The sequence below is a fragment of the Sinocyclocheilus rhinocerous genome, unplaced genomic scaffold (genome assembly GCF_001515625.1).
Source record: "Sinocyclocheilus rhinocerous isolate Xijiao unplaced genomic scaffold, SAMN03320098_v1.1 scaffold2831, whole genome shotgun sequence".
NCBI classification, from domain to species: domain Eukaryota; kingdom Metazoa; phylum Chordata; class Actinopteri; order Cypriniformes; family Cyprinidae; genus Sinocyclocheilus; species Sinocyclocheilus rhinocerous.
The window spans coordinates 372,415-398,114 of NW_015659001.1; the positions used below are offsets into that span (position 1 = coordinate 372,415).

The window sequence follows — 25,700 nt, forward strand, 5'->3', positions numbered from 1 at the left end:
ATATATATATATATATATATATTAGGGGTGTAATGGTTCACAAAATTCACGGTTTGGTTTGATACAACACAGTGGTGTCACGGTTCGGTTGGGGGGGTAATTGCTTTCGCCGCAATGTTGGAAATATTTCTGTTTTAAACCATGAAGGCGAGCCAATGGATATCACATAAGCAACGTGCAAACTTTGCGCAAGAGTTATTTATTGCGCAAGAACGTCTTCATCTCAGTCAATTCACTATAAGCAGGAAGTGAAAGTAAAAACAGAATGATGGAGTAATCTTTCTGCATCTGACGCCGCATATTCTCTCAGAGATGGCGAGAAGAATCTACTTCAACATATGCTGATAACGGTATATTATAGCTAACTGTTTTCATTTATCCCCTTAATATTTCTCTTGTGGCCCATACATAGTGGAAAAAAAATGAGAAGAAGCGTATTTCGTATTAAACAGGTTGTTTTTGAAAGTCGGCTCTTTAAATAGGCTAAATAAAGCTTTTTATTTCACGATTTTTATTGATGACTGAAGTGTTAACATTCATAGCCTTATCTTTTGTTATCCTCGCAGCGCGTCAGTTACGCGGTTTTATGTGGCAAATTAATTGTAATTTTAATTTAATAATGAAATTTAATAATAAATCTAACTTCATAATAATAATAGGTCTAATAAAAATAAGAATGTAACAGGCCTACATTAAATGGAAATGCCAAATCCATCCAAGAATTGATGTTTTTGACAATATCTCCGGCTATCGTCGATACAAGATCCTCGTCTTTCGACACACCCCAGCAACAGTGTTGGGCAAGTTACTTCCAAAATGTAATACATTATATATTACTAGTTACTGTCTTTTGAAAGTAATTAGTTACATTACAATATTACTGTCTCTGAATTGTAATGCATTACACTACTTTTGAGTTACTTTTGAGTTACTTTCATCCAAAATATCCACATAAGTATTGTAAAATGCCAAAATGTAGTTTAATGCTGCTCATTCTACATCCAGTGGAGGGTAACGTGGTAGGTCTATATAGCATAAAATATATGAAATCATATTTAGATACCGGTATGTAGGTCTACATTAATGTTACGTTGTAGTTTAGGTTAAAAAATATAAGCACAAATCGCATTATTACATTCATAAATAACACTGGTAAATAAAGCGAAATATTATCATGTACAAACAATAAACACAATACCTAGCCTATAGGCTATTTTGAACGGTTTCAGAAGAAAACAAGAATGAAAAATATAAGTTGCTAAACAAACCAAAATGAATTAGGCTAATTCAATGCGAAACTGAAAGCAAACGGCGTTCTCGCGCAGCCTACCTCTCTCATTCGGCATTAATCCAATTAAATGTGTCCATATTTGCGATGTATTTGAATGCTAAACTATTATTCATTATGTAATCCAGGCTAACGCGCTTAAAAAACATCGTCGTCACATGAGCAAATGTAATTTGGCCCGAGCTCAGGCTGAACGGCACGGATTGTACTACACAGTAGGCTACGCACTATTTAAATTAACCAGTGTATCTATATGTTTGGTTGACTATTTTATTCTGATAATGAACAGGCTACAACGTTTGCAATGCTGTATGTGTGTGCGTGAGGCGCCGGCGCGATCGAACAGCGGAAACAAACAACAAAAAAATACTCTGTATTTTTGGTCATACAGATCATTCGAAACTGCAATGTGTTTACTTTATTTCTGTCATCTCGGTTTCCTTTCCCTGGACTTTCGTAGAGCGCCGCGCCACACAAATAGCATATGAACCAAACTCAGCAACATAGCCTATATCTCTCAGTCTTTTCCTTTCGTTTTGTTAATCTGTTAATTAGGCTATTTAAGTCAAATATTTCGCATATTCATTCATTTTATATATACACTATGATTTAATAAAAACAGATTTTATTTTTAGTTAAACTTAATTTTTGTTGCTCGTCCGCCGTCTTTTTCTCTTCTCCGACCCCGCAGCTCTCTCCGGTAGCTTAGTGTTAGTGGCACTTTAAACTAGATTTTGTTTTTATCGTGGACATGTCATTGATCCCAATACAAACCATCCAGCCATCAAATCTCTCCTAAGGCACAACTCTTCCCTGATTGGCTAGAAGACGTCACATGACTCATATGGCTTGACACTCCTTTGACATTGAATGGGGCGTCTGTGATTCAAAAGCTCTACTCATAACATCACATCTTCTGCCTGCCAGATATTACAAATCACAAATAACAAAAGCTGAATGTCCACCTTTAGTAAATCCAAATCCACTGCTAATTTTCCAGGAACAAACGCACGAATGGCAGTGTAAAATGATTTTATTACTTGGATGCGCCGCTCTGGTGACCTCTATATGGCGAGGTCTCATGGAAATGACTGTGATGTGACAAATGGCTCAACATTAGGGTGTGTAATTGTCCATTAGTGAGAGAACTCAGTGCACACAGCTCTGGGAGTTGGATGAGAGTGTGTTAGTTAGAGGATGTGATCTGCCAAAGCTGTTCCTCTGACAGACCACAGTAAGGCTTGGCGGATCTATGATTATCCTAAAGCTTTATAAAAGAATGACTGCACAATCACATTTAAAAATCATTTTGCTTCATATAAAACAAAAACCATAAAAACGCCTTTTCGTGATAAAATAAAGGTTAACTCAAATCAGTGGTATTTTAGTATCATTGAGATACTATTAGAATTTTTGTTAATATTTGGAATTTTATTTTATTTTTAGATTTTCTACTTACATGTTAACTTTAAAGTTTTATGAATTTTGTTGCGTTTTGTCATTTTTAGTAGTTTTTGATGTTTTTAAATACGTGTATATAGTTTCTTTTAATTTTTATTTAAGTTTTACTTCTAGTTATTTTAGTAGATCAAGTTGAACAAAATTAAAATGAGAAATATATATATATACACATATTTTTATATATTTTTTAATTTCAGTTAACGTGTGCAAGTAACAAGTATTTTTTTTATAGTTTTAGTCAACTATAACAACTCTTTAGTTAACTATAACAACTGAAATAATAAAATAAAATATATTAAACACTAAAAAAAATAAACATTTTATTTCAGCTTGTTTCCAAAGCATAATTTCGCATTTTCTTTTGGTTTAATTTAAAGAACTAAAATCACTAAAAAGTGAAAAAACTAAACAAACAAAAAAAAAAACAGAGATATATTTTAAAAAATTAATAAAGATGACAAAAACATTGAAACTACTAAAACTTTAACTACATTTAAAATGGAAACATAAAATATAAAAATAAAAAGGAATTCAGAATATGACAAAAAAATAATAGTATATCAATAATACTAAAATAACACTGATATCGATTTGCCAATAGATCATCAGGCAGATTTGTAAACATTTGAATGAAAAAAAAAAAAAACTGACTCAAAAGAATGATTCCTTCACAAATTAGGCATGACTTTGACTAAGTTTTACTCATCACATGAACAATATCAAGTCTAGACCAGTTTTAATGACATTTCCAAGCCTGGAAAACACAATTCTGAAAGTCCCTGGCACTGTATTTCCAGAGAGCTGTGCTGTACCTGTGATGGCGTGGTGAGAGAAGGCCTCCACGTAGGTCAGGTAATTGTGTGGACAGTGTTTCTTCAGCCACTTACACACGTCCTGCTGGGTCCAAAGCACCACTGGCTTACATAAGCTGGACAGTGTTGGGCTAGTGTGGTACACAGTGAAGGCCTCTCCTGGCTGGATCTGTGGAGCGAAAACATCTTTATTGTCACCATCTCGACAGAAACCAGTTTAAAACTGAAGCAAAAACTATATGTAGCCCATATGTTCACCAAACAACATTCCCACCAGGTTTAAAAGCTCAAAGCAGGTTTAAAATTGAAAAATGTCAATCTATCATACTAAAAAACTACAGATGGATTAGTAGGCAGGACAAATATGGAAAAACGGCCTGCTTTCATATCTTCAGGGTGCTCTTATAAGGTACTTTTTTTTGTGAACACGCTAATTAAAACAACTAGCGCTGCATGCTTCTGTGTAAACAATGCTCTTCTAATTACACGCACACTTTGTTCTGACTGCCGGAATAAGGCTCCCTGCTGCAGAGGTGTGTAATAAAACCCTTTACTGGGGTATATTACGCTTGTGTGAGAGCATGATGAAATGCAACGCTAGCTTGTGTAAACTATGAGAGTAAACGCTCACAGGCCTGATTCATTTAATCGTGACTACCAGAGACCTTACATTGTGAGACAAATCTTGGTATGCATGTGCAAACATCTTTATAATGTCTTATTTCTAAAAGTCAAAGTGAATATGCAAATTATGGAAAATCATGGATGTTTGACAAGTATGAGCATTTACCACCAAAAAAAGACCACCAGAAGACATTATTTAGACCACATAACACAACATTATTTAATATTTAAGAAACTGAATATATTTATAATGCAGGAAGCAAAGGATGGTGGGCAGAGACATGGATCTAAGTGCAGGAGCAAAAAAAACAGAACAAGGAACAGGAAACGCAAGAAACCATAGTATACACATCTAACAATTAACAATGAAACACTGGGAAACCAGGTCTTAAAGGGGTCATATGATGCTTTTTTTAAAGATCATTATTTTGTGTATTTGGTGTAACAGAATATGTTGACATGCTTTAATGTTCAAAAAACACATTATTTTTCAAATACTGTACATTATTGTAGGTCCTCTATGCCCCGCCTCTCTCAAACGCTTAGTTTTCTACAAAGTCCCTCCTTCCGACAAGCGCAGTCTGCTCTGATTGGCCAGCTGACACAGTGCATTATGATTGGCCAAACACCACAAGCACGCGTCGGAAATGTAACACCCCTTACCATAATCGCGAGCGTCAGCTTTCAAAGTAAATATCAAGACAGTTAATAATGTCGTTAGTTTTACCATCAGTTCAAGCCCGAAAGAGGAACAGAGTCGCGTGACAGACACAATGATGAAGCTGGTATGTGTTTGCAGCACACAAGCCACGGTCTTTATGGATCTTATCTATGCACAATCAGCTTGTAACACTCCAAAGAGAAAGGAAAACTTGAAATCGCATCATATGACCCCTTTAAATATACAAATGATAACAAGGAAATGACACTGACATCTCTATTCATTGACATTTTTCACAACCTATACCAAGGCTTTTTCTGCTGCGTACAGATGGAAGAAAAGGGTAACGGATTCCTTTGCGTACAACAAGGTTGCGTGCTTTCGCTGATGCTATACTTCCTCGTCATCGACTTCGTCAGCCACCACTCCATCGACATAACCTGGACAGGTGGCAACCTCGTCTTTGCGGATCTCGATTTTGCAAATGATTTCGTCGTTTTCGGCCGACCCAAACTACCCTACGAGATTTCACTACGAGAAAATCAAGCAGCCAGTGCTGAACTCCGAATCAGTGGGCAGAGGACCAAAGTTGTCCGCATCAGTTACTCAAACTCGAGAGTCCCGATTACTGTCGGTAGACAACAGGTGGAGGAAGTGGCAAACTTCACTTATCTTGGCAGCATCGTCTACTTGGATGGGGACGCAAGCATGTGCCACGTTCTGATAGTCTCAGCCTCAGACGTCACGCCCACGGACCGTTGGCTAAACATCTGATGCATATGGCACACAAAAGTGGAAACACTTCAGGAGTTTTGAAGTCGTCATCGGATTGGTTGAATTATACAGGATTTCCGGGAGACGCGCGTGTCGCGTTCTTTAGAGTTCCGCCTGGAAACAAAGACGCCGTGACGCCAAACCCCCTCACGAAAGAAGAAAACCATCGTGTTTAGAACTGTGACGACGAGCGCTTATCAGGATCAACTAACCGCTGGATTCTCAAAAGTATGAGAAATTTTTCAAGTTCGCGGCATAGAATCCTTAAAAAACGTCCGAGAGTTTTACACACCTGTCTGTTATTGTGGCGACATTTCCATGCCCCGAAACGTGATGATGAACGAAACGAACTGTGATTGGTTGTTTGACATGTCGGTAAAACGGCATCATGGGCGTGCCTTGGCCAATGAAAGCTGCCATGGATTCCACACCTTCAGCTGTCAGTCTAAAGGTCTGGCTACGCGAGACTAGCGTTCTGACGACTTCGTCCAATCTGGAGCTCGCCTTCCCTCTCCCTGCAGATTAAACTGTGGATCCTGGCCACAATCGTTGTGCCGACCACAAACTACATGCAAAACCTGGAAAATGACGGAAACGTCACTCGAAGTTTGTATGTTTTCTATCTCCGATGTCTGCGATGCATCCTCAAGATCACTTACAGGGACCATGCTTCAAATGTGGAAGTATACCGTCGCGCCGACGCACGGCCCCTCTCCGCGACCGTCACCGAATGCCATTTTCGTTTTGCTGGACACGTCTTATGCCTTCCTGACCATCAGCTACTCAATACACGATACTCTGGCAGCCTGCACAAGGCAAACGAAAACAAGGATGACCAAAAATCACCTGGCGAAGGACTTTTATGGACGTGCTGAGAGTAGGTCCCCTATAGTGGAATTAAGGTTAAGGTAACAAGGAAATGAGGAACACCTGGAGACACAATCAACTAATTAAATTGCAGAATGACTACAAATAGGAACAGGAAACTCAGGAGATAAGAATTACAGCATAAACGTCTAAACACAAGACAAAATCAGGAACATGTATTAGGCTACATTAAACCGAATGCACTGAATTAAGGTGTGCTTACATTTACTGTTGCTCGGCGAAATTTTGCTGGTAAAATCTAGCAATTTTAATAGAAATTAATAACATTGATATACTATCATAGCTTTGCTATTTTTTTTTTATAGGTTCTGTTTTAATTTTCATTCTGTTTAATTTTGTTGTGCATTTTTGTCATTTTCATTTGTTTTTTTAATATGTGCATATACCGATTTGTTTTACTTTTTTTATGTCAGTTTTGACTTAAAAAATGATACCTTGACAACAAGCAGAAATTAAATGTTTAATTAAAAAAAAAAAAAAATTCAGTTGACAATGTAAATGGGTTTTTAATGATTTTAGTTGTAATTTTAGTTTAATTAATGATAATATCCCTGATAAAAACCCGCACAATCAGGATAATCACACAGTAAAGCTGCTTGGTTGGAAAGTGGCATCTGTGTGAGCTGTGCTTCATATATCTCTACACTATTGACAATGGACAATGAAGCAAAATAGATAATGTAATACACGTAGGCCACAACCATCCCTTCAACTACACCCCAAACTTTCCACTTCTCTCTGTCTCTATATTTGAACAAAAAGCAGTGAATATGTATTTCAAATGAAAGGACTATGGTCGGTCAGAAGGATGGCAGTTCTTGTAGCAGAGGGAGTATTTGTTGTCAGGAGCTGCAGGTCACACATTAATCAACACCTGAAGACAGAAGCTCATTTTCACTCAGGAAAACAGACAGAAAGAGACAGGCATTGAGTTAGGTAGCAGACAAAACACAACAGACAGAACGAGAGTGAGAAAGATACAGATTCAGACATGGAACATTTTATTTTCATGAAGAGTTAGTGAAAGCAGAACATTGAAGTAGATGGCTCAACATACAGGACTGAACTTGTAAAAGGCTGAAAACATGATTCTGTGTGAAAAAGAGAGAATGTCAAACAGAGAGATGAAACAAATGAAAGCACAGCACAGGCCAGAAGCATTCAACTGACAGAATATAATATAAAAGAGAAAAAGAGAAGTCACTTAATCCTCTGCATATTTTTTCTCTGTGTGTAATAGGAGTCATATTTTGGCTTGATCTCTTAAAGGGATAGTTCACTCAAAACATTAAAATAAAATAAAATAAAATAATGTCATCATTAAGACCCTCATGTTGTTCCAAACCAAAGTTGTTTTTTTTTTTTTTCATTTTGGTTTTTGTCCAAACAAGTGCAAGTCAATGGGGTCCAATCAAGCGGCAACCTCCCCCTCTCTCTCGTGAAGCCAACAAGGAAGTGACTTAAACTGTAATTCATCAACTGGCCGCTAGAGGCTGGCTGCAAAAGAGAGTCAATCCCATAGACTCCCCATGTTAAAATGCCCAACTTTACAGCAGAAAAAAACGGCTTCAGCAACCTGCTCCCGTCTCTTTGCCCATTTTTGATTATCCGGGAGTGATGCGCGGTGGCGCGCTGCTAAGATGGCGACGGCCGCCTCACCCAATTTTGAGCTTCAAAAACGCTCTTCGGAAATCTACAGGTGACGTCACGGACACTACGTCCATGCTTTTATACAGTCTATGTTCGGCACCGATGCGCGGTGACGCGCTGCTAAGATGGCGATGGCCGCCTCAGCCCAATTTTGAGCTTCAAAAACGCTCTTCGGAAATCTACGGGTGACGTCACGGACACTACGTCCATGTTTTTATACAGTCTATGGGTCCAACGTTGTTTGGTTTCTTCAAAATTCTTCAAGAAAGTCAATCATTCAGGTTTAAAATGACATGGGGGTGGGAAAATTATGACATAATTTACTGTACATATTCCAGTGAACATCAAAATAAAATAAAAAAATGCATTTATATAAATTTTAAACAATATACTAACATAATAATATTAATATAATAATAAACTGCTGCAGAACACAAGTTACAGGCTTGCAATTGTATTTAAAGTATTAATTAAACTGTCAGTCAGTAGCTACAATAACCTGGGAAACAGAGTTGAATGGTTGAACCTGATGAATGCATTCATCAAAATTGGTATAAAACTGAAATTATATAATTTACTCATCTACTAATTTTCCCCTAAGAAGTACACAAATGATGTTACTTCTTGTGTGGCATTATTTTAAATAATTGCTTTTTTGTAAAAGGGAAAAAAGTGGTAACAGTGTTGCTTGCAAAATTTGGGACACAAATAGAGATAATGCTCTTCATGATATAGCTTAAATTGCACTGTATATTAGACAATATTTATCTAACATATACCGTATTGGCCCGAATATAAGACAACCCTGATTATAAGACGTCCCCCCTTTTTCCAGATGTACCTTTTGGAAAAAGGCTTTTTAAAAACCAAATCTTGTTTTTTCTCAGTAAAACACATTTTGTCTTCAATTATTATATTTAAATTTTTGTTTTGAAAGTATGGTAAAAACCGGTAAGATCTACCAACAATCACATTTTAAAATATATACACTTTTTGATATACCATAAAAAAAAAAAAAACAGGTAGCCCATCTGAATTAGGACATTTAGGCTATCCATCTAATAGTAGCCTACCAAAATCTTATTAACAGTAGAAGTTAAATCTTACTGTAGTCTTCAAATCTGGGTACTGTCTTACGTTTTAAAATCACAAAGGGAGTTTGGTCCCATCAGGCTAACGTGACAGTCACGACTCATGCAGATGTAAGCTTTTCTTTTTCTTTTGTTTTTACTCGCGATCTTTACAACACGCATTACATTACGTATTTCATGGCACACTCGTTTTATGCGTATTTGGCGCCACCTAGTGTTGTGGGTGTATTATTGACATGTCAAAGTCTAGACCCTGAATATAAGACGACCGCGTTTTTTCAGATGTATTTCCAAGAAAAAAAACATCGTCTTATATTCGGGTCAATACGGTAGTTCTCAGATAAGAAACCGTAATGGCACACCACAGTGTACCCTATTTATGGAAAGTGGGAGATGAGAATGAGGATGAGACAGAAAGCAAAGAGGATCTGGTGAGTGCTGCTAGTCACCCTCAGCTCCTCCATCCTCTGCTCCCTCTTTCCCAGCCATCCATCACCCTCTATCTCTCCCAAGCCTCTGGGCATTACACAGCCACCCTTGAACCCATGAGACCTGATTCTGTCCAGCCTGAAACATACAGTCATTAATAATACACAGGGGATTGAACCTGTAAGGAGAGGGGCGGCCCGATCTGGGCGGTCATTTTGTGAGATGAGTCTGAATACATCAAGCTGATGCATGATTAGAGGAACAGCCATGTCCTCCTCAGCTATTTATATACACTACCATTCAATAGCTTGGCATCAGTATGATTTTTTAAAGAAATTAATGCTTTTCTTTAGCATGGATGCATTAAATAGATTTTTTTTTTAAAGTAACAGTTAAGATGTTTCTAATGTTACAAAATATTTCAAATAAATGCTGTTCTTTCAAACTTTATGTTCATCAAAAAATCGTAAAAGAAATCATGGTTTCCACAAAATATTAAGCAGCACAACTGTTTTGATACAAATGAATAATAATAGTTAATAATAATAATAATAATAATAATAATAATAATAGGAAATGTTTCTTGAGCAGCAAATCAGCATATTAGACTGATTTCTGAAGGATCATGTGACACTGAAGACTGGAGTAATGATGCTGAAAATACAGATTTGATCACAGAAATATTCGAACATATTCAAAAATAGAAAACAGATATTTTTAATTGTAATAATATTTCACAATATTTTTACTGTATTTTACAAATAAATGCAGCCTTGGTGAGCATAAGAGATTTAATAATAAAAAAAATCTTATCAACCCCAAACTTTCACTGGTAGTCTTGTATGTGCTTAATGAAAATTAATGTGCATTAATAAAATATATACTATTGCTGTTAAAATATTGGGTTTAAATATAAAACATACAGTCACCAAAATGCCAAAATATAGTCGCCATCTTTTTTAAAGGATATTTTTACAGTGTATGGGCTAATTGTATGGTCATTTGTTGTCATTTTTGCAGCCTGACAGGTTTAGAATGATATGCAGAAGAACTATTTCTTTAAAGGGATAGTTCACCCAATAATGAAAATTCTGTCATTAATTACTCACCCTCATGTCGTTCCAAATCCAAGACCTTCGTTCATCTTCCGTTCATCTTCAGAACACAAATGAAGATATTTTTGATGAATTCTGAGAGCTCTCTGACCCAACTGAATGCAACACAACTGAAATATTCCCAGGTCCAGAAACATAGTAAGGACATCTGAACATAAACAACGCTGATTATATTGATTACGTTCTGGGGTTCTCTCCAAAATGGTGGAAGACGGTAACTCGGGGACAAGAATTGTTGAATAATGAAATGTTTTTTTTGTACACAAAGTATTCTCGTAGCTTCCTAAAATTACGACTAAACCAGTGATGTCACATGGACTATTTTACCGATGCTACGTTTCTGGACCTGGGAACATTTCAGTTGTGCTGCTGTTTATGGAGGGTCAGAGAGCTCTCGGATTTCATCAAAAATATCTTAATTTGTGTAGAAGATGAATGAAGGTCTTACGGGTTTGGAACGACATGAGGGTGAGACAGAATTTTCGTTTTTGGGTGAACTAACCCTTTAAGATAAATGGTATCAAGTTCAAGTGAGTGAATTTACAGTATCTGTCCATGAGCACTACTGAGTGTATCAAGTTCTGCTGGCAAATCATTTCATGCCTTATATCCTCTAGGGCGCATGTTCTGAACCTCTGCTATACATTCTTAATACGTGTGATTATATATGTATAGATTATTCAACATGATCTGAGTCTCTTTTCAGTTTTCCCTCAAAACATCCCAGTTGACCACGATATTCTTCTTTCCAACCTCCAAAATCTTCCCTCCTCAATTTTTTTGCGTCTTTTTCGAACTATCCCTGAAACTCTCCTTCAATCATTCTAAATCTCTCTTTTCCTTTATTGTCCATTTCTTTCTGTCTCACTCTTTCTGTATGTCTGTTTGTTTCTCTGTGTCCTTTTATTCTTCTCATCTTCTCTCCTCCTGTCTTGGCGGTGTTTCTCTGATTTCACCCGCTGGAGCTGAATCAGGGATTAAACTTTAAGGCACATGCATCTCTTTAATATTCGGCCTGCTCCCTCTGTCTTAGAGACCGTTTTGCTCTTACAACCTCAGATACAATCAGAGATCAAAATGAGTTAGTGGACTCAATCTGAAGCACACAGCGAGTCTGTTACCATGTAAATAGGTGATGTAACACTGACCTTGTTGTGCTGCTTGTTTCTCACTCTCTTGACTTAAACACGAGATTCTGCTTGTGTTTCCTCGTAAATCCAATGATTTCTGCCTAATGCTTTCCTGCCTGTCTCTCCAGTTCATTTCAACTTAGTTCAGTTCATTGTAAGTTTATAGTTCCATTTAGGTCAGTTCAATTTAGATTACTGAAGTTCAGTCAGTTCAGTTAATTTCTTTTCAAATTAGTTCAGCATAATTTAACATAAATCAATTCAGTTTATTTCTATTCATTTCGGTACAGGTCAGTTCAGTTCATTGTAGTTCAATTCAGTGTAATTTAGTTTACTTTAGTTCAGTGCAGTTTAGAATAATTTAGTTCAGCTTCAATTTATTTCTATTCAGGTCTGGTCAGTTCAGTATGTTTGACTTAATGGAAGTAATCAGTTCAGTTCAAATCAATTGAGTTGAATAGTTAATACAGTAGTAGATTTAGACTTTTTTACCTTTATAGCTCATTTAAACCATAAAAACAATTTAGTTCAGTATAATTGCGTTCACTGTAGTCCAAGCAGTTCTGTTCATTTCTGTTCAGGTCATAATTTAGCTTCAATTCAATTCAATTATTTTCAGGTCAAGTCAGTTCATTAGTTACAATTACAATTACAGTACAATTTATTTCAACTTAATTCACTTCAGTTTGATTCATTTCTGTTCAGTCCGGTACAGGTCAGGTCATAAATAAATTTAGTTCAGTATAATTTAGTTGACTGTAGTAGTTCCATGCATTTAAATTAATTTATATTCAGAGTTCAGAATAACTTAGTACAGTTCGATTCATACTGAGGTCTATTCAGTTCAATTCAGTTCAGTATAATTTTAGTTCAATTAGTTCTGTTCAGTTTAGTTAATTTTATTTTAGTTCAGCATAATTCAGTTTACTGTAGTTTAGTTCAGTTTAAATCATTTCTCTTTGGGGTCAGGTAATTTTAGGGTGGCCATATGTGCCGTTCATATGGGACACGTCCTGGCCAGGATTTTTATATTGCCTAAAACATCCAAAGTAGTTTGACCAATAACATGCAGGTATTGTATATGATCGACCAATCGTGGCACGTGAGAAGGTGAGATCTACAGAGAACGATCAAAGCGATGCTCTGCTCTGCTCTCTATAGCTCTTGTGAATGTCAGACAACGATCGATCTGCACAGTGCAAACAACCAAAACCTGAATATTTTAGGCAATATAGAAATCCTGGCAAGGGTACGTCCCGTAAAAATGGCCCGTATGGTCACCCTAGGTAATTTCAATATAATTTTGTATAATTTTGTTTAATTCAATTAATTGAACCAACTTCAAATCACTTCCTTCTAAATCCGATCAAGTCAGCTTTGTTCAATTCAGTTTGTTTGACTAAATTAAATTTATCAGTTCAGTTCAAATCAATTCAGCTTAATAGTTGATAGTAGATTTAGATATTTTTTACCTTTAGATTTTTTTTTTTTACCTTAATATTCTTTCAAACCATAAAAACAACATTACATTAAATTCTTCAAATTAATAATTTAATTAATATACATTTTGACTTTGGAAAATGATGGTTATTAATCAGCTGTTAATTAGTCTACCAACAAGAAATTAAAAATATAAATCAATAAAACACACTAAGACACACTAAACCCATGTATACTGTAGAATATACAGTATAAATAATTAGAATTATATGAAGAAATACATTAAAGAGAACAGATAAGAATAGAGGAATTCAATACATTGTACACATCTAAACAGTTTATCATGTTCAGAGTCATTTTTGTCTCAAGCCCTGTATAACTTCTGACACTGCTGTAAGTTTAAACAGTACTAAAAGTACTAAAGTACTAAAACTAGCACTCTAGCCATAATCTTTTTTTCTTTCTTACATCCTTCCAATCAATCAGTGTTGCTCTTCCGCTCGTCCTTCTGTCTGGTCATGTCATTCTTCAACACAAGCATAATCTTTCATACAGCGAATAGGTACAACCCCCCCCCCCACTCTCGCTTGTCTCTCCATCTCTCTTTTCTTCTGCAGACTGCCTCCAATCCCACAATCCTTTGCGCCAGGACAGCTTACATGCATAAGAACTCAATGATCCCTCTCAGCCTGGTGACAACTGACTGATATGAGACTTCAGACACGGGTCTGCATTCATTATGAGGTTCCCACAACATCTGTTCAGACACACAGGGCAAAAAAGCAACTCACAACTCAGAATCATCTTTTTCATTTTCACTGGAATCCAACCATTTATCCGAGATTAACGGAGAACTGTATGCTGTTGTGAAAAGATTGAGCCATTCAGCCTAATTAAGATAGGCTGGCTAAGTTTGCTGACTTTTGGTAATCTGTGTGCTTCTCTAAATTGTTTTGTGCCGCTGATGGGGTCGGTAACCTTCGCAGTAATGAGGAAACTAAACAAATCTGGAGGCCAATCTCCTCTGGCTGTCAACCTCAGGTGGCCTCATCACAGCTCTGCTTTAATGGACTAAACCCACTGCATGCTAAACAACATTTGTATGGCACTGTTCCCATGAAGGAATCAGACAGTTTACTTGTTTTCCTTTTTCCATTAACCCTGTATTTAGTCTGTCTTCCTCATTCTCTTGTCCCTTTCATCAGTAATATAATGGTCATATAAGACTGGCAACCATTGCTGCGGTGCTGTGGATTACCAGCAATGCTGCAAAGTTTTATTTAGTTTTACTTTATTAGTAAAAGCATTCTTGTGAGACGTTGATTCATGCAATGGTAACCATTTATCTTACGCTATGATGCATTATGTGCTACTACAATTTATATTAAAGTGCTGTGCAATCCAGAATTTATTTTAAGCTGGAAGTGCTTACTAAAAATATCTTATTTTACCGTTAATATATTCCATTTGCAATCATATTTTCAATAGCTGTGGCCACTGGCCAGTGGTGCAGACAGAAATGTCAGGGCAGCAGCAGGAACACCTACTGAAACCAAATATACAGCCACCTGGTGTTGTGTGAACACCCCATAAAGATTTAACTGCCCTCACTGAAGCCATCATTAATGTGCGTGCGTTGTTTGAGTAGTTTTAGCACCACGTCACTGCTGCTGAAACTACATTTGCATTACATTTACATTTATTCATTTAGCAGACGCTTTTATCCAAAGCTACTTACAAATTGAGGGATACAACAAGCGATTCATCATAAAGAGGCAATTAAACACAGGAAGTGCTCGTAATTCAAAGTTTCAGAAATTGTTCAGATTAGTAATCTGTGCAAGTTAATGAAACTTGTCTTGTTTGCTCTTGTTGTCCATTTGTCATCGCCAGACAAATTAACTTTATAATTAATTAATATTAATATTTTTAGAAATTCATATTTTTGGAACACTTTGACAAATCAAAATTTTTGTCATGAGGATATGGGGAGGATACATGCCAAGTATTGTGCAAATCAGATAAACAGCCTAGATCAAGTTCGAACAAACAAATTAGAATGGGGGATAGAATTGATAGATAATTATAAAAGTGAGAAATTCTTGGAAGGGCATAAAGCAAGGATTAAATTTGCTTTTTATAGTCCTACCTTGTGGCTGATTTTCACACAATTTAGTACAGATATTTTCACTTTCACACAATGTATGATTATTTCCATTTTTGTAATGGTAGGCCATTAAGATTTGAAGTTATTAGCCACTGAAGTTTGATTGGCTGCTGGCAGCCATGTTTTTGAAATATCTGTGTCATGTCAGAGGATACCTTAAAGGGGTCATATGATGCAATTTCAATTTTTCCTTTCTCTTTGGAGTGTTACAAGCTCTTGGTGCATAAAGAAGATCTGTAAAGTTGCAAAAACTAAAGTCTCAAATCCAAAGAGATATTCTTTATAAAAATTAAGAGTCAACCACGCCTACCTAAACCGGCTCGTTCTAACACGCCCCCCACAAAATAATGTTCTTTTTAGCAACATCATATGACCCCTTTAAGACATGTTGCCTGATCAAATAATTCACTTACATATTTGTAACGCTCTGACGACCAAAATTCTTTTGATTCATCAAAGCAAATCTTTTGATCATGATTCTTTTGTCATGAGTGTCTGGAGATGATATGTGAAGTTTTATGCGCATTGGACCAACGATCTAGGAGGAGTTCGAAAAACAGATTTTTCAAAAATACAAAATGGCGGAAAAATTACAAAAGTGAAACCATCAATTCATTGGGAAAAAAGTAAATTTGATTATAGGCCTTTATGGTTCTGAAGATATGACCCAAAATGCAAATTTCCTTATTATAGCGCCACCTAGTGTCTGTGAGCCCACCAAGTTTGGTGTCTCTATGACTTACGGTCTCTGACCCCCAGACAGTTTTAGGGCAGAAAAAAAAAATTATTAAGAAGAAAATCCTCACAAACACAATAGGGTTCCAGCACTTTGTGCTTGGACCGTTAATAGGAGGCAATACTGGTCCTAAAACACAGTACTTATACAGTACATTACTTCTGACAAGATAACTTCTGAAAAATATTTTACACCTTAATGAAATGCAAAATAAAAAAAACAAGAACATCTTGTGGGTAATTAAATAAACCGCTTGTGAAACCATTCTCGTACATAGTTCATTAGTCATGGTCATGGTCGTCCTAATTATTTCTATCCTTGACAATCTAGCCAACAGCAATCTGACACTTTTGCTCACCTTGAAATAACAAAAGTTTATCCCTAATCATTCCCAGCCCAGTCTCCAGCCAAATGCAGTAAATTAATGTTATCTTTAACACAAATCCCATCGGCAAAACTCATTTTCATGCCAGGACTGGCCCCATGAGATAAGCCTTGTTAGAATAAGCCACAACATAACATCTTGCAAAGGACATCATTTTGTCACACTAACTGGGCTCTACCCACAACCTCTGCCAAGTGCAATCATGTGTAATGGAAGTTTAATCTCAGAATATGATCTGGTAATGATGGATTCATGACCACCAAGTCATTTCTATGGCAGTGTTGTGATTTCATTGGAGACTGGGCTTGTGGGACGGCCAATTAGACAACAGGACCGGCTGCCGGGAGGCTCGCTTGACTTCTGCTATACGATTACACAACATTCTTCATAATACCAGGTTGCGTCTCACATGGCCGTAGGTGATATGCTATAATACTACATGCATATGAATGGTAGTGTCCAGGATGTTTGTGGAATATATTCATTGAGGAACATCACAGAGGAAATATTTTGACAAAAAGCTCATTAAAACTGAGTACTAATTGTCTTCAAATGCAACCGTAATTGCATATGGGAAGTAGGGGAAACATTTTATGACTCAAATTACCTATTCTGTTTGGATCTGATATTTAGTGTGAATATTTTTTAGTGTTAATATATTGTAGCATAACCCACCAGTTCTTTAGCATTATTCAGGTACTTCAAGTACAATGTTATTAGACGCTGCCATCAGTTTTTGTGTAAATCACACTGATACAGTTTTAGAGAGTGGTCTATACAATAATTCACTTACCTATACAATAAAAATTGCAATGTTTGCACTCATTTTTTGTCTTTCTGGCTTCAGACTTTCTGATTCTTCAGTCATATACAGGTGCTGATTCTCTCATTGTCTCTTCGGGTAAAGCACTATAATATTGGTGTTTCATTTTCTAATTTTCTCTCTTCACATCACCAAAAAACAACAAGTATCTACAGAGGCATCACATCATTTTAATATGGTAAAATACATTGGAGGGGTGACATAATTAAAACACTTGTTATAGAAAAATATTATGTTGACAGACTTTACATCATTCTACATTATTCAGATGACTCTCCACAAAAACAATTTAAAGTACAATGTTATTAGACGCTGCCATCTATCGATGTGGATTAGCATTAATTTTTCTGAGTTTTGTGTAAATCACACTGATACAGTTTTAGAGAGTGGTCTATACAATAATTCACTTACCTATACAATAAAAATTGCAATGTTTGCACTCATTTTTTGTCTTTCTGGCTTCAGACTTTCTGATTCTTCAGTCATATACAGGTGCTGATTCTCTCATTGTCTCTTCGGGTAAAGCACTATAATATTGGTGTTTCATTTTCTAATTTTCTCTCTTCACATCACCAAAAAACAACAAGTATCTACAGAGGCATCACATCATTTTAATATGGTAAAATACATTGGAGGGGTGACATAATTAAAACACTTGTTATAGAAAAATATTATGTTGACAGACTTTACATCATTCTACATTATTCAGATGACTCTCCACAAAAACAATTTATCTTTTAATGTGTAAAACTTTAAAAATTAGCACTGAACTACTGAATGCACCTTTAATATACAAGATCAATATTATTACAGTTCATTATCACAAAATAATAATGATGTGCATGTATCATGTTTCCCACTTATCACACATGCACCTGACAAAATAAATCAATAAATGTGTGGGCATATAATATTGATTTTAGCTGAAATTATTAGTTATTAATCTTAAAAATGTCTATTACAATGTTCCAAACACTATCAGCCAAAAAAGAAATAGGCAAACACTGCAACAGTATTACAGTAATTTTAAAACTGATGTTTTCTGAGGTCATTTTCACTGCAGTTGATAAATGAGACTCAAGATGGATTATAAAACAAGAACCTGTGGTGTGATATGAAAAAGAATAAAATAGTACAGGTTTCAGTTATCTGGATGAGTGGTCTGATTCCTGAAGCATTGTCATGAATGACCGCGAACATTAGAAAATATCAGATTGCTGAATGTTGCGATTGGTCAATCAGGGTTAAGCAGTGAGCAGTGAGAAATGCTATCTCTTATTCTAATGTAAAATGCAAAGAGAACGAAAAGCAAACCTTTAATAAGGTGAATTCAATCAGAAGTGTAAACAATTGCTCTGTGGAGCCAAAGACTATAGAATACCCAAGACGTGTCACTCGTATAGTTTTGAATGGGGTAATATGAAACACTCAATAAGGCCGCTCAATCGAACGAAGCCCCGCCTTCTGAGCAAAAGAGCCAATCGCTAATCGGTAAAGTCATTGCATCACTGCAGCTGCCGTTAGAAGTCCCGGTTGCTATAGAAACAGTAAGAGTTCTGAGACATGTGCTTAGTACTGTGCATGCGCACTGTCTGGTCTAGCCTGAAAAATAAGCTTTTTTCAATGCTATTTGAGCAAAATAAACAACTTTTATGAGACAGTTGTTGTCAGATTTAACTGGTGATTTCAATCATAGGCGGAAATCTGGGGGTATCAGGGGAACAGGACCCCCCATCTAAGGGTTGCCCCCCCTAAAAATATGATTAAAAGCCATGCTGTGTATTGTAAATACCAATGTTTTATACTTTAAATAATTGTGTAAGTAGTAAAACAACACAAACGCAAACGGGGCAAAAATGCGTTTTAAGTTTAGAAACATTTTGTGTCTCCCCCTCCCTTGCCTCACAGTGCTTTGGTCCGACTCCAAATGCCTGCTTTCCTCTTTTACATCACCCAAACTAGCCCAAAACTAGCCCAAACTAACCACGTTTTGAGGGGGTCCCCTGGTAAAAAACGCATTTTGGGGCCTAAAATACACGTTATTGGGGTCGATTCAACCCATGGACATGAAAAATAACCCGTGGCAACAGTGTTAAAGTAGCCCAATTCCATGGGAAAACCGCAGACTTGGCAACACTGTGACAGATAGTAATGTTTACAACATACACGAGCGCTGTCTCAGTGCAACCACAACAGCTTGAAGTTGTCTAATGTGGCACGGTCTCCCTGCTGCACTAATAGTATGTAGCGTCTGGACCTACACTACTACTACTAATAACAATAATAATCATAAAAAAATAAATTCTGAATAGTTGTCAGTTTAGTAAAAATAATATCATTAAAAACATTTATAAGAATAAGAATAGTAACTGAACTGACAACCACTCAGATAATTAGTAATATTTAACAGAGGACACTGTTTGCCAAAGTGTTAATTATTGATTATTATTATAATAGAAAAAAAACATTTATTTGACATAATCTTTCGTAACATTATAATTTCCTTTAATATTCTGTCTTTACACATTTGTTATTATTATTAATAATAATAATAATAATAATTTGTCACAGAGCTTCCTTGAAAAATTAAAAAGCATACAGTAACAGTGTTGAAACACAATTAAACATGTGTTACATAGTTCATATTGATATGAAAGCTTTGTAGTCTTTCTGTATACATTGTTGAAATAGATCTCTCCTGAAACTCCAGAGGAAACAATTAAGATGGTAGAGGGACCTGATTTGTGCTTTCTCTCCTGTGGGTAGCGTGACTGTGATTGTGTACCTGTATTCCTTCTGTGCCGGGCTGCTGCAGCAGTTTGACGGTCCTCCTCGTCACCCTCTGGCCGCGTCCTTCATGCCAGGTCAGGTTGCCCCCGGGCTTGCGTGGCAGCTGATAGTTGAGCTCCTCTGCTGAGACTGTGTGCTCCAGCGCAGCCCGACAGAAGCTGAAGCTGGACGCAGCTGTGGAGGACAGACGAAGACAGACGCTATTATAGTGTCCACATCACGACATATTACACAGGATCACTGTCAAAGCTCCATGAATTCTGAACCCCGTCAATAGAATGTCAGTCACAGGTCATTGTGCCATACATTTCTACCCATAACAAAAAAAAGCAAGTCGATATTTGTTATTTATTTTATGCCTGTTTTGATTATTTTATTGAATTGTGCATGGTAGATTTCTATGACATGACAGAAGAAATTAGGACAGATATATATTACTATTGCATTGAATGATGCAAAGTTGGAGTCAGTAATTTTTAAAAAATGAAATGAATGCTTTTATTCAGCAAGGATGCACTGATTTGATCAAAAGTGACAGCAAAGACTTTTTTAATGTTACAAAACAACTGTTCTTTTGAACTTTTTTTATTCAATAAAAAATCCTGAAAAAAATGTATCACAGTTTTCACAAAAAATATGAAGCAGCACAACTGTTTTCAACATTGATAATAATAAATCATCAACATATGTGACCCTGGACCACAAAACCAGTCATAAGGGTCAATTTTTTTAAATTGAGATGTATACATCATCTGAAAGCGGAATAAATACGCTTTCCATTGATTTGTTAGGATAGGACAATATTTGGCCGAGATACAACTATTTGAAAATCTGGAATCTGAGGGTGCAAAAAAATCTAAATATTGAGAAAATCGCCTTTAAAGTTGTCCAAATGAAGTTCTTAGCAATGCATATTACTAATCAAAAATTAAGTTTTAATATATTTACGGTAGGAAATTTACAAAATATCTTCATGGAACATGATCTTCACTTAATATCCTAATGATTTTTGGCATAAAAGAAAAATCTATAATTTTGACCCATACAATGTTTTTTTGGCTATTGCTACAAATATACCCCAGCGACTTAAGACTGGTTTTGTGCTCCAGGGTCACATATTAGAAGGATTTCTGAAGGATCATGTGACACTGTAGACTGATGCTAAAAATTCAGCTTTAAACTGGATCAATACGGAAATTCAGAATCACAATAAAGACAAATAATGCGTATGGGGACAAACACACACTGACACATTTTACTAGTAAATTAGTCAAACATTGTATATATATATCGCATGTAAGATTCAGGGGTGATCCAACAACCCAACAAGTCTACTCAGCAATCTTGTGCTTGTAGTCTAAAAAAGAGAAGAATAGACATCAATTCTTCCTCTAAGTGGCCAGTGAGGGCAGTCTTTAACCCCAGCAGATACAGGAGACAGGTAAGATGTGTCAGGTCATGGACCCGCTGAGCAGTGCAGAAGCCCTTCGAGTGTGTGTGCATGAAAATGTAAATGTGGCACATCAGTATGTCAGTGTCTGTGTGCAATGCCACAACATAATTATCATACACAGGCTCTTCCATGAATGCAAAGTATCTGTAGAAGACAAAAGCTATACTGTGTACAGACTACCTATTTTTATAAACTGTATAGTAAAGCAGTATGCACTATGCAGAGTGACACAAACATTTCAAACAGTCATATGCTTCACTGCTGTCATGCAAACTCATTAAATTTCTTTCGAGAAAAAGTTCATCTTTGAAATAAAAATTATTATTTTGCATTGCATAATTAAATTTTAAGTAAAAAAAAAAAGCTTAATATAGAATAATAACACTGGAAATAGGTCACATGTACTGCTTATTTTGGCAGGCAGCAAGTAGCAATGTAAAATATGTTCAAAATTGTAAATAAAACTGTTTTTTGAGCATGTTTTACAAGAAAATGCTATTTCAGTCTTTCTACTTAAAAAATTAATGTTTAATTTAATATGTGAATTTACTAGCAATTTCTGATTAAAAAATAATTTAAAGACAATCCTACACCCATTTATTTTTAATTTAATTTTATTTAATTTTATTTTCAGATTAGTCAGGTCAATTTAATGTCATGTAAAATGTAAATTATGGTAATGAAATCAGGTGAAAAATGTTAACTTGTCATCAAAATAATGTGACAATGCAAAATAAAATTAAGTTGCAATGAAACAGAAGTAACGGCAGGTTTTTTTTCCCATGTTGTGACATGCATCCATTTTTATAAAAAATTATGAGGTAAAAAAAAATTAACACATACAGTACATGAATCATTCACAATAAGATCTATTACATGTATTTACAAAATAAATAGGGGGAATTATCATTTCACGTTGACTTTAATGGTCTTAAAAAAGCTTCAATTATTTAATGTCATTTTTATTCTATTTAAATAAAGCTTCGTCCTGCAGAAATAGTACAAAAGTAGTATGCTAGTATACTATTTCAACCATAGTCGTAATCTCTCACTTTTCCCTTTCCACCGTTCACAATCCTGAGCTGCTTTAACCAAACACCCAACTGCAAATAAAAAACTACCGATGTGCTTAAAAAGGTCACTGGTCTTTCTTTTCCTTTCTCTGACCTTCTTCTACCCCTGGCTATCTCTCTCTTTCTGTGTATCTACCTCTCCCAGTTGGCTTTCTTATGTAAGCCCTTTTTCCAGCATAGCTAATATGATTAGTGCTACGGCGAGCACTTGGCAAGTACAAAATATTTAATGAAGGCTAAAAGATGACACCAGCGCATATCAGCATGTAAGAGATTAAAAAACAAGAGCGCAAGTCAGTGAGAAAGAGAGAGGGAGCAAGAGATCAAAAGTGGGGAAAGACTGTAAATAATACATTAATGGCCATTCACGAAAAAAAACTGACAAAGGACTGAGGTAGCCCTACACAGCTTAGAAAACGTTTTGTTTGTCTGGTTAAGCTGGTCTCAAAGCTCTTTGCATAGAGTCTCATTGCGTGAAGAGCTAGAGTCCATTGTGTTTCAAACTGCGCTGCAGTCGCCGCTAGCTCTGTGTTAACTGAAGTACTATAAAAGCGACTGTGGGAAAATGGAAACTCTGGGAAAACCGGACTGGAGATGCTGACAGCTAAAACAAAAGTGTTTCCACCTATCAAAACCATCTCAAAGGGCAGGTCAAGTTCATAGTGTAATCATGGGGTGATGGGAAAGAGGGATCGTGGAGCAGTTTGTCAGGGTTCAGTGATGCGTTTCCTGTGTCTGCTTTCCTCACTGTTCTTTCTCTCCTGGGCGGACAGGAAACGAAAGCCGCAGGCTTATTACTGCCAATCAAATCCATGGGAGGCACAAATTAGAGCTCTCGACACACTGAGATGGATAAGAAACACATCCCATCACTCAAAGAAAGGGGTGTGGTTAAAGACCGTACATCATCTATCAGTCATCCACAGGGGGCCGCGGCTAAGAATGATATTTTCTCTGGATATCCTGCTGGATCTACCCATCTGTCCAAATTACTATGTGTCAGCATTTCAGTCAGATTCAAAGAATACGAATTTCCACTTAACATCCCAGAAGACGACACTGGTTGCGTCTGAATATGCCTATTTCCTTTCTATGCAGTAGGCAAAAAATTGTAGTATTCAACTTTCTGTGACACACAAATAAAGAGCACTTGATCCTAAAAGAGTTTGATGTTAGCATGTTGCTAAGCTAACAAAGCTGAACAAAGCCACGGCAGAATAAACCACTGTGCATCTCTAAGCAACACAGTGATGTTAAGGAATGAATTGGTTAAAAGAATGATTCAATGACTCTTGAACACTGGATGTATCTAAAATCACAATGTATCTTCATTCACTATTCCTTACATCAGTCCACTAATACAGTCCACTGAATGAGTGAATTTAGACAGAGTGCACTGTAAATTTTATGGACACCATCCTCTAGCATTGAGATGTTGATATTCATTTGTTGCACTGTTCACAGTGTATGTATTTTCATCGTTCAGTATACATTACGGTTTCAGACACTGCTACAAATAGCTGTTGACTCAAATAGTGTACTATATAACGGAATATGGGGTGATTTCAGACACAAGTGTCATATTCGGAACCACATACTAGCATAATTTTTTACTATACTATATCTTTTTTTTTTACTATATCTTTCTATGGCAGAAATAGTAATAGTAGTATGCTAGTATGCAATTCCGAATTCAGCAAAAGTCACTTGTTTCAACTCCAAATGAATTAGTGTTGTTGAACAAAACTGTTAAAGGGATAGTTCACCCAAAAATGAAAATTTGATGTTTATCTGCTTACCCCCAGGGCATCCAAGATGTAGGTGACTTTGTTTCTTCAGTAGAACACATTTGATGATTTTTAAGTCCAACCGTTGCAGTCTATCAGTCTTATAAGATGCCCTGGGGGTAAGCAGATAAACATCAAATTTTCATTTTTGGGTGAACTATCCCTTTAAGTGACTGATTTAGTGACTCACTTGTCTCCACCTACTGGCATAATGATGTAATTTGCAGTAAAAGTTAAGGAAAAATCCCCACCACTAATACCATCTTGGACATTTACATTCGATGACCAGAATAATATATTAGTATAGTATAGTATAAAACAAGACAAAGAAGATATTGCTGATTTTGGCAAATGTTGGTCAAGAAATATGTCAGAAAAAGGCACTCTCTGGGCAGCTGTTGACTTTAATACCATGACGCTGTGTCTTTTTGTATTTAAGACGATAGTGTAGATAATGGCATGCTGGTGGAGACAGTCGGGTGTAATAGTGGGAAGCGAGATGAATTCTGCCCCTCACTCAGGCTTCTCATCGGGCTTCAGAATGTGACCTTGGCCAGAACTGATCTTCAGTTAAGCGTTCAACTCCCTCAGTGTGAAGACAAAGGGGGTCTCGACACCACCATCAGGAGAGGGGAGGAGACAGACAGCAGAGGTCAAATATGGACAAAAGTCTGAATATTTCCATTAAATATTCTAGGAGAGAGATGTACAAAGCTCTTTGAGTGCTGATGCAAGGCACTAAACCGCTTAGATACATGTAATAGAAGACAAAGACAGAGAGAGAGATGGAAACAGGGGCAAGGACAGCTAAGTTAATGCAAAGAGAGAGAGAGAGATCCAATGGCAAATGCTTTCAACCCTGAAGAAAGAGTCACTCTCCTGCCTGATGTGATTGATGGAATGGCTTAGATCTTCTCCTGCCACCACAGAAAAAGATTAATCATGAAAGTTTCCAAACTTCGTTTGACATTTCCTTGCTTTTTTTAACAGTCATTAGCAAGCAATTACCCTGCGGTTTGGTGTGGCTTGTGGGAAGGTCATACCGAGTCAAAGCCCATGGTAGATTACCGCAGCACTTTTGGAAAAACGTATTCCTTCCTAAAGAAAGTACTACACTTCTAAA

General features: G+C 36.5%; 1 protein-coding gene across 1 annotated transcript in view; it reads right to left on the bottom strand.

Moving 5' to 3' along the window:
• Nucleotides 1–25,700, bottom strand: part of LOC107723130 (sterile alpha motif domain-containing protein 10-like) — an 81,860-nt gene that overhangs the window by 28,657 nt on the left and 27,503 nt on the right. Inside the window, exons 2-3 of the mRNA XM_016531657.1 lie at nucleotides 20,260–20,438; nucleotides 3,562–3,730 (exon numbers count right to left, since the gene is read on the bottom strand). Of these exons, the coding sequence (XP_016387143.1) occupies nucleotides 3,562–3,730; nucleotides 20,260–20,438 (348 nt within the window). The remainder of the gene's footprint in view (nucleotides 1–3,561; nucleotides 3,731–20,259; nucleotides 20,439–25,700) is intronic.